The 12,334-nt window shown below is 36.7% G+C and overlaps 1 protein-coding gene across 3 annotated transcripts; it reads right to left on the bottom strand.

Moving 5' to 3' along the window:
* Positions 1 to 2,125: 2,125 nt before the first annotated feature.
* Positions 2,126 to 8,130, bottom strand: LOC130240182 (gastrula zinc finger protein XlCGF8.2DB-like). 3 transcript variants are annotated; one of them, XM_056471621.1, is made up of 3 exons: positions 3,488 to 4,303; positions 3,349 to 3,383; positions 2,126 to 3,105 (listed from the first exon to the last, which is right to left on the bottom strand). In XM_056471621.1, exon 3 carries the CDS (start codon positions 3,103 to 3,105, stop codon positions 2,317 to 2,319), a length of 789 nt encoding a protein of 262 aa, XP_056327596.1. In that variant the 5' UTR covers positions 3,349 to 3,383; positions 3,488 to 4,303; the 3' UTR covers positions 2,126 to 2,316. The 3 variants fall into 3 exon arrangements, 2 of the variants coding, with proteins under 2 accessions (XP_056327596.1, XP_056327595.1); XR_008838737.1 differs by lacking the exon at positions 2,126 to 3,105 and adding an exon at positions 8,067 to 8,130 and having other exon boundaries at positions 3,488 to 5,096; XM_056471620.1 differs by lacking the exon at positions 3,349 to 3,383.
* Positions 8,131 to 12,334: the final 4,204 nt, after the last annotated feature.

Below are 12,334 nucleotides of genomic sequence, written 5' to 3'. Positions count from 1 at the left end.
AAATTTCTTTCAAACTTAATTATAAATACTATCACAGTAATTACTTTCTTGCAAGCAGGTTTAATTTTGAAATTGATACATGCTGTAGGTTTTGTGGTCTACATACAGAAACATATTATCACTTGTTTTGAAGGTGTCCATATGTAGTTTTGGTTGGATTTCTGCTCTTTTATTAGAATCAATCTTTTGCCCAGTTTTCAACTTTGTTTTAAAATGTTTTATTTGGTTTCCTCACATTTAACAGATCATTACACAAAGAGTACTTTTTAATCAATGTATTACTTCTGTTGAAAATTTCAGTATACACAAAAGCAAGTTCAGTGAATGCAAGCCATTATTTATTATTTTGAAGTCAGAATTTAAGCTGTATATAAAAACTATCTGTAATCTGAGAAATAAGAAAGCTGTTAATGTATGTAAACATTTACATGTTTCTATTTAATTTTTTTTGTTTTGTTCTTTTTCCTTGTTTGTTGTCAGTTTTCATCTTCTTCTTCTGATATTTGAGCAGACTTGACTAACAAAGGCGCTTTGCTGCCCTCCGCAGGTCTTTAAGAGGGTCTTCTTCCAGTGTTTTATTGCAGTTTTGGCAGATCAAGGAAAGGCTGCATTTTTGCCACCTACTGATTTAGAGTGTGGATAGTTTTGAAAGAAAACTAAAATATTTATGTAAAAAAAATCATTATTTAAATTGGATTCTGTCCCCGATTCATGTGTCTTTTAAGTAATTAAATAAGTTGTGCACTAAACATTGCACTGACCTATTTCCTACTTTTAAAGAGAAATGTTCAAACCCAGCAGACCTAATTCATGAAATAATTGAAATCTCTCCCTTTTTATATGCTTGAAAATCTAAAATAATAAAGTTAGCAGTTTCTAAATGTCTACACTTGTCACATTTCCCAGTTTCATGCTTCCATATTTTGTGCAGATTGTAGTTCAGTGTTGTATAACCTATTCTTAATCTTTTAAATTCTATTCAATTCACCTTTATTTGTATAGCGCTTTTACAATGTAGATTGTGTCAAAGCAGCTTCACATAAAAGGTCACAGTAAAGTGGAACCGTGTAGTTCAGTTTGTAGTGTTTAAGTTCAGTTCAGTTTAGCTCAGTTCAGTGTGGTTTAATAATCACTACTGAGAGTCCAAATAATGAAGAGCAAATCCAACGATGCGCAGCTCTACAGATCCCGAACCATGCAAGCCAGAGGCGACAGCGGAGAGGGAAAAAAAACTTCACTAATTGACGAAAGTGAAAAAAAAAAAACCTTGAGAGAAACCAGACTCAGTTGGGCACGACCATTTTAATTTCTCCGCTGGCCAAACGTCTTGTGCAGAGCTGCAGTCTCAGTGGCGGAGGCTGGAAGCTGGCCTCAGCGAAGACTCGTCTGTCCCTGAAGCATCACAGGAATCAGTCTCATATTCTCCACTCCTCCATGACCACCACAGTAGCTGCTCAGGATACGGCCTGGTCCAGGATATGGAAACCTTGGGATCATCTCGTCGTTGGTCTTGAATCGAATCAGTGACTCTGCATAGTCTGAGGGCCTCAGGAAGAGTATCCCCAGGTGGAAATGGAGAATAAAGAGAATAGTTAGCGTAGCTGCTGTTCGTAGTGTATATAAACAAGGTGCAGAAACCTGTGTGGAAGCCCGCTACATGGTGCACTGAGTGATCTTGATAATGATCTCTTTCTTTCTACCATATCTTATCCTCATTTCCAACACACTCTTGAATCTGAAACAAATGTCTTCCTTTAGACTCGTTGTTCTGCAACGTTTGCCATTTCTTCCTTACTTCCATTAAAATTAATCTTTTGAGTTCTGATTGCTACATTCATTTCTATTTGCTGATGTTTTACTGCTTTCTTTGCTAGAAGATCTACATCTTCATTTCCCTCAACACCTACATGTGCTGGCAGCCTGGCACCCATAAAAATGTTCCCAGTCTTTGACAGGGTCTTGCATGTTTCCTCTTTTTATCATTATTTTCCCAATTATATTATACCTCATGTTGCTTTGGTGGAAAACAGCACATTCAATTTCAGTCATGAAGGCTGCTTCATAGTATGCTGATGCAGCTGAAAATGTGACCTCCCCAGGACAGTAATGAGATGCAGATTCAGAGTTATAAAAAAATCCACAAGGTGGTTTTTATTTAGCAAACAATAAATATTACAAACACAGAAAGTAGCTGAGCAGTTCACAGTGTAAAACTAGATTGTCGTCAATCTGGCAACTTGCATGAAGTCATCATAGGAGAGACCAAGTGATAAAAAAAACTCTACGATATTTTGAATTTGTACTGCTGTATCTCAATCAGCCGTCACTCCTACATACAGCTCCTTTAACATGCATTTCCATGCTGTATTTATAGGGGAAAGTCTTTCCACAGTGTGGACAGGAGTAAGGTCTCTCTCCCGTGTGAATCCGCATGTGTTTCTGCAATGAAAAGTGGCGTGTGAATTCATTTCCACACAAAGAGCAGCTGTGCTTTTTATCTGAATGACAGTCATTGAGGTGTCGACAAAGATCAGACCTACTGAAGTAGGTTTTATTGCACTGAATGCAGGCGAACGGCCTCTCGCCTCTGTGTTTATTTAAATGGTACTGGAGATCAGTAGGACCGTCAAACTTCTTCTCGCACTGATCACAGCTGAATTTCTTCTCACGATTGCGTTTGCGCTTGATACCAGTATGAACGCTACTGTGCAGTTTAAGCCAGTCCTTGCGTCTGAACGCTTTCCCACAGACTTCACAGACATACGGAGCTTCTCCTGTGTGTATTCGCATGTGACGCACCATACTTATGTTACAACCAAACTCAGAGCCACACAGCTTACAGATTAAGCCTTCCACAGGAGTTGACGATGAGGAGATTGGAAGCTCATCTGTTTCAGTATCTGAGGAACTTTTATCTGATATTTCATCAGTTTTTACTCGATATTTCATCCGTCTGCAAAAGAGAGCAGCTGATTCTTCGGTTTTACTCAGAACCAAAGTTTCCACATCATTATTAGTGGATTTGGACACTGGAGCTCCCTGAAAAGACTCTTCATTTCTGATCACAGGCTTCATATTGATGCAGTCCGGATTCCAAGCCAACATCTAGTGAAACAGATTGAAAAGAGAAGAAAACATTCAGAGTTTCTCATTACACAAGCCAAATTAAAATAAAAAGGCATAGATAAGACTAAAAAAAGTCATAATATAGAACTACATAATTAATCCTACTTAGACTATTCAAAAACATCTCAATAACATTAATGTTTTGATAAATTACCTCCTTCGGAAGTCTAATGCACCTACTACTAAAAATCATTAGTTTGTCACAAAGCTCAGAGAAGTGACCTTGGTTGTTCTCCGTTAACTCAGCACTTGTTAAGCTTTTGCTGAGAGACACGAAGAAAAACAGTATTTTTGTATATTTACACACACATTCAGAAACCTCCTGATCCACTGGTTTAACACTGAACAATAAAAGACTTACATGTCGATCAACAAGAATTCCTCCTCCATTCATTCATCATCTTCTGCCCACGTTTCCTCTTTTCATTTACTGGCCGTTCACTGCTTAGGATCCTACTGCTGAAAAATCCAGTAACTAACATAATATCCAGTAACGTTAATAGAGTTCCATCACCACCGACTGTACTTCTTCTGCACTTGGGTGATGGATCTGTATTGTCAGTGTTGCTTGGGGAAGAAAATAAATAAATAAAAAACAACTGGGAAGTGACCCATCCACCTCAGAGCATCAGTTCTCAGGCCAAAGCTGGACAAATAGGTATTTCTGCAACCCGGAGACATGTGGGAGGGATTACACCGCAAGTAGGTTGGGTGACCTCCAAGTGGGAGGGACTTAATCCACAAGTGGGTTAGGTTTAGGTGGTGTAGGAGGGGCAGATATTAATAAACACCTACGTGAGCTGGCACCTATAAAAATGTTCCCAGTTTTTGACAGGGTCTTGCATGTTTCCTCTTTTTATCATTATTTTCCCAATTATATTCCACCCCATGTTGCTTTGGTGGAAGACAGCACATTTAATTTCAGTCATGAAATTAATGCATTCATTTTGTATGTGGGTGCAGCCGAAAATGCGACCAACGCAGGACAGAAATGACATGTAGATTCAGAAAAAAAAAAAATCAAAAAGTGGTTTTTAATTAGCAAATACTCCCACATTAGCTGAGCAGTTCACAGTGAAAGACCCGATTGTTGTCAATTTTGACACTTGCATGGAGTTGTTATAGGATGGACTAAGTGGAAAAACAAAACTCCAGTATTTTGAATTTGTACTGCTATATCTCGTTCAGCAGTCACTCCTACATACAGCTCCTTTAACATGCATTTTCATGCTGTGTTTATAAGGGAAAGTCTTTCCACAGTGTGAACAGGAGTACGGTCTCTCTCCTGTGTGAATCCGCATGTGTTTCCGCAACGAAGACTGGCGTGTGAATTCATTTCCACACAAAGAGCAGCTGTGCTTTTTATCTGAATGACAGTCATTGAGGTGTTGATTAAGATCATGTTGATTAAAGTAGGTTTTGTCACACTGAACGCAGGCGAACGGCCTCTCGCCTCTGTGTTTATTTAAATGGCTTTGGAAAGCAGTGGAACAATTAAACTTCTTCTCACACTGATCACAGCTGAATCTCTTTTCCCGTTTGCGTTTGATACCAGTATGGACACGAAAGTGTTCTTTAAGCCAGTCTTGTCGTCTGAACCCTTTCCCACAGACTTCACAGATGTACGGCGTCTCTCCTGTGTGTATTCGCATGTGACGCACCATATTTGTGTTACTACCAAACTCCGAGCCACACAGCTTACAGATTAAGTCTTCACTAGGAGTTGGAGATGTGGAGATGGAAAGCTCATCTTCTGTTTCAGTATCTGAAGAACTTTGATCTGATGTTTCATCAGTTTTTACTGTATATTTCAGTCGTCTGCAAAAGAGAGCAGCTGATTCTTCTGTTTTACTCAGAACCAAAGTTTCCACATCATTATTAGTGGATTTGGATTCTGGAGATCCCTGAAAAGACTCTTCATTTTTAATCACAGGCTTCATATCGATGCAGTCCGGATTCCAAGCAAATATCTAGCGAAACAGAGTAAAGAGAGAAGTAAACATTCAGAGTTATTCTTCAGTTTCTTATTACACACAGATTACCCAAATATGAATAATAAAGAAACCTCTAATGACGTCTGAACACTTATTTAATATCAAAGGTTGCAGCACAAGAAATATGGTCAAAGACTATAGAAATATTATTGAACATAATCAAAGTGCTGTAATCTGTATCTGATTTGGTGTCTGCTGCTTCAGTGAGAAACTCCCTCAAATCTTGAGGTTCTGATGAAGATTTGATGAAGACTTTAACGTCAGTGATGGCAAAGCTGAAAAACTCAACCTAGTCTGCGTTTGTAGACTTTTATACAGTTTTTCCTGTCATCTATTTGTCCCTCCATACATGTATTCAGTTTACTCAGGAAACAGGTTCTTATTAGCAGAATAACCTGATTATGAATAACTTGACTATTCCTTGACAGAGCTCTTTACCACATGGTCATTTAGATGGTAAATTACACAGATTTAGGTATATAGGGTATTTGTATGGTGTGATAACCTTGGATTAAAATATCAAGGTATTCTGGTATTGTGATTACTTCTCTAAATATGATCTTTTTTAAATGTCTGGGTAAAAAACAACAGCATTTTCCCATTTTAGAAACCTTTAAAACATTTTGGAGCAGTCAACATGTCAGGCTAAATAATTAAAATAAATTATTGACTTTTGCTGTCTTCAAAAACACAGATTTCTTTACATCATTCATCTTTGGATAAAGTAAGTCACTGCACTGTTCAGGTTTATAGCATGCTGGATGTTGGTGCATAAGCGATTTGTTTTTCAAATATTTCCTTGAATCGTGGGCTGACCAGTAGCTTTTGATGTGGAGGGTAGTTTTCTGATGGAGATACTGTTGCCCTCAAAAAAAAAATAAAAATAAAAAAATAAAAAATAGTAATAAAAAAAAAGAGAGAGGAGGGGGCGTGATCTGTCACTGTATAAATAAATGACATAATAAATAAAAATACAATAATTTTTACATGTATATGTAGTCTCCATTTTAAAGTATGTAAACAAATACATAAAAAATGTCAGCCAAAACACACACATGTAATGTCTGCAAAAATAACTCCTGAATTTCTGCTGTGCACTGACATACATATATGTCTGAGTGAAGATATTCACGTTACCATATGGCATGAACTCCAGAAGGTTTATCAGTAGATATCATGTATTATTTTTATATATATTTTATCAGCACAGTCACTTCACAGTCAGGACACAATAAACATTTTCTCTAATTAATTCAATGCATGTTTATTTATATAGTGCTTTTTACAATGTAGAATGTGTCAAAGCCATAGACTGTAAAATATATGGACGGAGTATCCGTGACGTCACCCATAGGTTTCTGAAGAGCGCAAAAGAAGCCACAAGTAGGCGCGGCCAACCGTCGCCATTTTGTTCGCGCGTCATCGCACCCACGGCGGGATACCAAACAAGGGCAAAGAGGCGGAGAGTGGGCGGAGCTACAGACACCTGCTGGCACTTTGCTTAGACCCTATGCTTAGACCTGGCAGACAGACATTACTTTGGGAGAAACGCTTGATACTTTATTACCTGCGACTCGTTTGTGTTCTGACCACATTTGCTTGGCTGTACACTATGTCAATAAAGTGTTTAGACTTTCAAAAACACTGTAGTAATACATTGAGCCACTAAACATTGCTCTTATGACGTTTTTCTACAGGAGGAAAACGCGAATTACTTCCAAACACTTCAGATATGTGTGTGTGTTAGTAAATGCAAGACTATTGATAAAATCCAGCACAACACAGTATGACAACGCTTCAGATGACTGTTCTAGAGCCTACAGCTAATCAATCTGTCACATTCTGGAGTGCTTTACGGGTCTAAAGAAAAATATTAATGATAAATGATCTTAAATAAAACAAATACATTTATAGAGATGGTATACAAGTATATAACTTTACTCACATGGGAAACGGAGGCCACGTGAATGGTTTGTGAGCACAATTAAGTGCACACAGCATCCCATATCATCTGATAATTGTAAGAAATAAGTCCAAAAGGCAGCTGACTGTGTAAAGCCACATAAAACAGAACAAAAATACGATAAATATGCCGAGATCAGTGGCTAATCTGCCAGATTCAGCTGAGGTGAAGTGACGGCGACCAGCGAGACCTAGCTGTCACTCAGGTGGCCACGCCCTTAATTATGCAAACTTAATATAACCTTATATAAAGGAAATGGATGAGTTATAAAAAAATTCACCCCCCTCACAGTTGTCATGGAGGGTAATAATAGCTATATGAACCAAAATCGTTCTTTGTACCAGGCTGTAAACACCTTTTTTTCTGCTGTAAAGTTGACCATTCTAACAGTGGGCTCAATTACAACTTGCTCTATTATGGAGCCAGGACTAGCGGAATTTTGATGAATTGCAGTTTCTGTTACTTCCGTATTGGCCTCCCGAGGGAGAGCGGGAGGTTGCCGCTTGGGTCAAAGCCCTTTCAGACATGTTCACTGCTCCAACATATTTTAAATGTTTCTCAAAAAGTTCTAGTAAAGTCCAGATTACAGAGTTGAAGTTTAGTTCAGTTCAGTTCAGTGTGGTTTAAGTTTCACTGCTGAAAGTTTACATTAATTTGAATGACCATAATAAAAATACCAATGAAAATATTCCATGTAACAAAATAAAAGTCTTATTTAATTCTGCTCTGAATATATAATATCTGAAAACATTCCCTTTAACATATTTATTTCTCGCTAAATAATTTCATTTGGAAGTTTTTTTATAAGAAAATCACCTGTTTGTTACAAAGCCCAGAAAAGTTAACTTGAACTTAGTTCTTCTCAGTTAACTTAGTATTTACAACTTGGCTAAGAGACATAAAGAAAGCACGAGATTTTTTGTACCTTTAGTGTCAGAAACCTACTGATACACAACTTGAAAATTTAACAGCAAAGGACTCACTTGCAAATCAAAACCTGTGCAAAACCGTCAGGTCTGTTTACAACTGTCCTCTTCCATTCAACCCTCTTCTTCTTCTGATATTTGAGGTAGACTAGATCCATAAAGGCGCATTGCTGCCCTCCTCAGGTCTTTTAAAGGTGTGTGTGTGTGTGTGTGCGTGTGTGTGTGTGTGTGTGTGTGCGTGTGCGTGTGTTTGTGCGTGTGTGCGTGCGTGTGTGTGTGTGTGTGTGTGTGTGTGTGTGTGTGTGCGTGTGTGTGCGTGTGTGTGTGTGTGTGTGTGCGTGTGTGTGCGTGTGTGTGTGTGTGTATGGAGTCATAAATACAGTTGAAGTCAGAATTATTAGACCCCAGTTTATTTTTTCCCTAATTTCTGTTTAACAGAGAGAAGATTTTTTCAGCACATTTCTAAACACAATAGTTTTAATAACTCATTTCTATTAACTGATATATTTTATCTTCGTCATGATGACAGTAAATAATATTTGACTAGATATTTCTCAAGACACTTCTATACAGCTTAAAGTGACATTTAAAGACTTAACTAATTAGGTTAACTAGGCAGGTTAGGGTAATTAGGCAAGTTATTGTATAATGATGGTTTGTTCTGTAGACTATCAAAAAAAATTAGCTTTAAGGGGTTAATAATTTTAACCTTAAAATGGTGTTTAAAATATTTAAAACTGCTTTTATTCTACACGAAATAAAACAAATAAGACTTTCTCTAGAAGAAAAAATATTATCAGACATACTGTGAAAATTTCCTTGCTCTGTTAAACATCATTTGGGAAATATTTAAAAAAGAAAAAACAATTCAAAGGGGGCCTAATAATTCTGACTTCAACTGTACTTGCAAACTAAAAGAAAGCTTTGCATTCAAAAAATAAAGTATTGAGCAAAAAAAAAAAAATAAATAAAATAAATGCAAATCTCCAAAAATCGCAAAACGAAAATTAATTTTTGAGAAATAAAGAAATAAAGAAAAATAAAAAAACCCTGCAAATAAAAACCAAACAGTGCAAAAAAAAGCTTAAATATTTGCTATAATTATATTAATAATAATAATAATAATAATAAACAATATATAGCATTGCCTCATTTTGATTAGCTTTTTAGTCAACAGTGAGTTTGCGATGCTGTTTTCATTTTGCACTTCACGTTTCTGCGTCTTTCAGTTTGTGGCCCTGATTTGATCATCATGGCAAAGATAAAATAAATCAGTTATTAGAAATGAGTTATTAAAACTATTATGTTTAGAAATGTGTTGAAAAAATCTCTCCGTTAAACAGAAATTGGGGAAAAAATAAACAGGGGGGCTAATAATTCAGGGGGGCTAATAATTATGACTTCAACTGTATGTACATATAATATAGGAAAGCGGGCAATTTTATATATGTCACATATATCACAAACCTATATCAAAACCTGTATTAAAACATGTTTATAGAGATTCTTTCCATGTGGGAAGAAATGGCGCAGATGATACTTCTGACCAACTATTACAATCGGAAACTGGAAGAAGCCTGAGAGCGTTATCTTTAGAAAAAGATATTCTTTCCCAACTAGGAGCTATGACCTTGGAGAATAAGACTCGTTGAAGACTGCCTGGAAGACCACCCGAATGTTGATGTAATAGAAGAAAGGCTTTGCAATGTTTTTATTCAAATGGATCACCCTAGAGAGAGAGAGAACACAAAGGGATTTCTTCTATGTATTAACAGATATTCTCAAGTATTTCAAACTTTAGATATCCTCAAGTATATCAAACACTGATTGTTACATTGCTGTGTATTTACACAAGGGGTTTTCTTCTATGTATTAACAGATATCCTCAAGTATATCAAACACTGATTGTTACATTGCTGTGTATTTACTCAAGGGGTTTTCTTCTATGTATTAACAGATATCCTCAAGTATATCAAACACTGATTGTTACATTGCTGCGTATTTACTCAAGGGGTTTTCTTCTATGTATTAACAGATATCCTCAAGTATATCATAACCAACATAGAAAAATTTCTCTGGCCCAGCTCTGGCCCACACAATTATTTTTTGCTTGGCCCACATGCCGCAGTGAATTACAATACATGACTGGACCAAGTCTGACTTCCAGACAAGGGCCAAACATGGACCATATTTGGGTCAAGTCTCAGCCAAGCTAATGACCCATAATTCGGCCTGAACTGGGCCATATAGGTTGATGTGTCACAATTGCAATGAAATTGATAAACCCATGAAGCATTGCTCTTTAAGCACACTATGAGTGTGCTTTTTTTGATTTAAGGCGACCTGATTGGTAGAATTGTTTTCATTACTCAAAAATAATTTTAATTTATTTTAAATGTGGGTCAACACAGGCCAAAGTTACATGGCCCACATATTTATTTTTAACATCTGGGCCAAATCTTGTGTGCCACTTTAAAGATGATGCCACATCTGCCAAACCTCGGCCATGTTTGGCCCACATGTTGTATGCCAATGCCAGATGAATGCCTCCTGTGCCAGGTTTATGCCAAATCTGGGCCAGAATTCGTTGCTACCTCGGTAGATATCCTCAAGTATATCAAACACTGATTGTTACATTGCTGTGTATTTACTCAAAGGGTTTTCTTCTATGTATTAACAGATATCCTCAGGTATATCAAACACTGATAGCTTAAAACATTAAAGGCACTCCTGTATTCAAGGCTTGAATACTGTATAAAAGGCTGGAGCAGACAGACCAGCAGCACGCTTAAACTGACTTCTTTGTACTGAATGTCTTAGGCCCTTTATTCTCAATGGAGGATAAAGTAAAGGATTTTGTTTTGTTGTTGTGATTGTTTTATTCTTCTATTTCACTGGATATATTTATTAATAAAAGTGTATTTTATTAATTTTCTTCACTGGAGTGGACATTGGCTTCATTTGCAGAACTCCTCAAGATACCTTGTGTGGTAAGGTATGAATATAGTTTATTCCTTGAACAACATTACAAAAGCCAAGAGAGGATTCTGGTTTCTTTATTTAATTAGGGTATTAAATAAGGCAACCAGCACAATCTAAAATCTCAGTTGGATTATTTTTATAATTTATTTGTTTGTAAACATTTGGAAAAACGTTGCCTCGTTTCTCTTTTTTGTGTGTGTGTGTCAACGCCACAGCCTACCTGAGTATTGTTGCTGACCATGTCCATCCCTTTATGACCACAGTGTCTCCATCTTCTGACGGCTACTTCCAGCAGGATAACACACCATGTCATAAAGCGTGAATCATCTCAGACTGGTTTCTTGAACATGACAATGAGTTCACTGTACTCAAATGGCCTACACAGTCACCAGCTTTCAATCCAATAGAGCACTTCTGTGATGTGGTGGAACGAAAGATTCGCATCATGGATGTGCAGACGACAAATCTGCAGCAACTGCGTGATGCTATCATGTCAATATGGAGCAAAATCTCTGAGGAATATTTCCAATACACGTGTGAATCTATGCCATAAAGAATTAAGGCGGTTTTGAAGACAAAAGTGGGTCCAACCGGTACTAGTAAGGTGTACCTAATAAAGTGACCGGTGAGTGTACATATGTCTAAGTGAAGCTATCACCACAACCTTCACATCATTCTAAATCTCTTCTTCTCAGAGTGGATGGAAAGCTAAAACAAAGGTTACTATGGGTCAACATTAACCCGCGTGCCCTACTTTGGACACTGATCTAGACAAAGAGAGAAATTTCAGGTTGTCTACTAATTTTTGTTCTTGATATAAAAGTTCAGTTGGATCATTTTTATTTATTTATTTGTTTATATTATTGCTGAATACATATAATACAATATCAATCAATGAGTGACATTGACAAAAATAACAGCACAGTAGGGGACAATGGAAATAATAGCAATAACCATGGGGAAGCAAGAGAGAGAAAGAAAAGAAAAGCATTAAAGTGTTTTGCATTTACAAGGGTTAATTTAAGATGACTTATTCAAAGACCTAAAGAGCAGAGCAGATATTAACAGATTTAAGCTTTCTTCTCATGAAGTCAAGTTTATATAATTATATTTATCTTTTAACAAGACCAAAAAGACTGGTTTACAATTTGAGACTTTACATTTGTGAATATAAAATTAGCTTAATAAATATTTTATTATAAAAACATTATTTTCTTTTGTGTGGTCCGAGTTAAAATACCCAAATATAATCATTTTAGCTCAGTTTGATTAAAAGAAGTTAGAACAATTACATCATGATGACGTGCTGCTGCATTTATAGCTCAAGTATCATTACAACCTGT

This window comes from Danio aesculapii, chromosome 13 (assembly GCF_903798145.1).
Source record: "Danio aesculapii chromosome 13, fDanAes4.1, whole genome shotgun sequence".
Taxonomy (NCBI): domain Eukaryota; kingdom Metazoa; phylum Chordata; class Actinopteri; order Cypriniformes; family Danionidae; genus Danio; species Danio aesculapii.
This window is presented reverse-complemented; position numbering and strand designations above follow the sequence as displayed.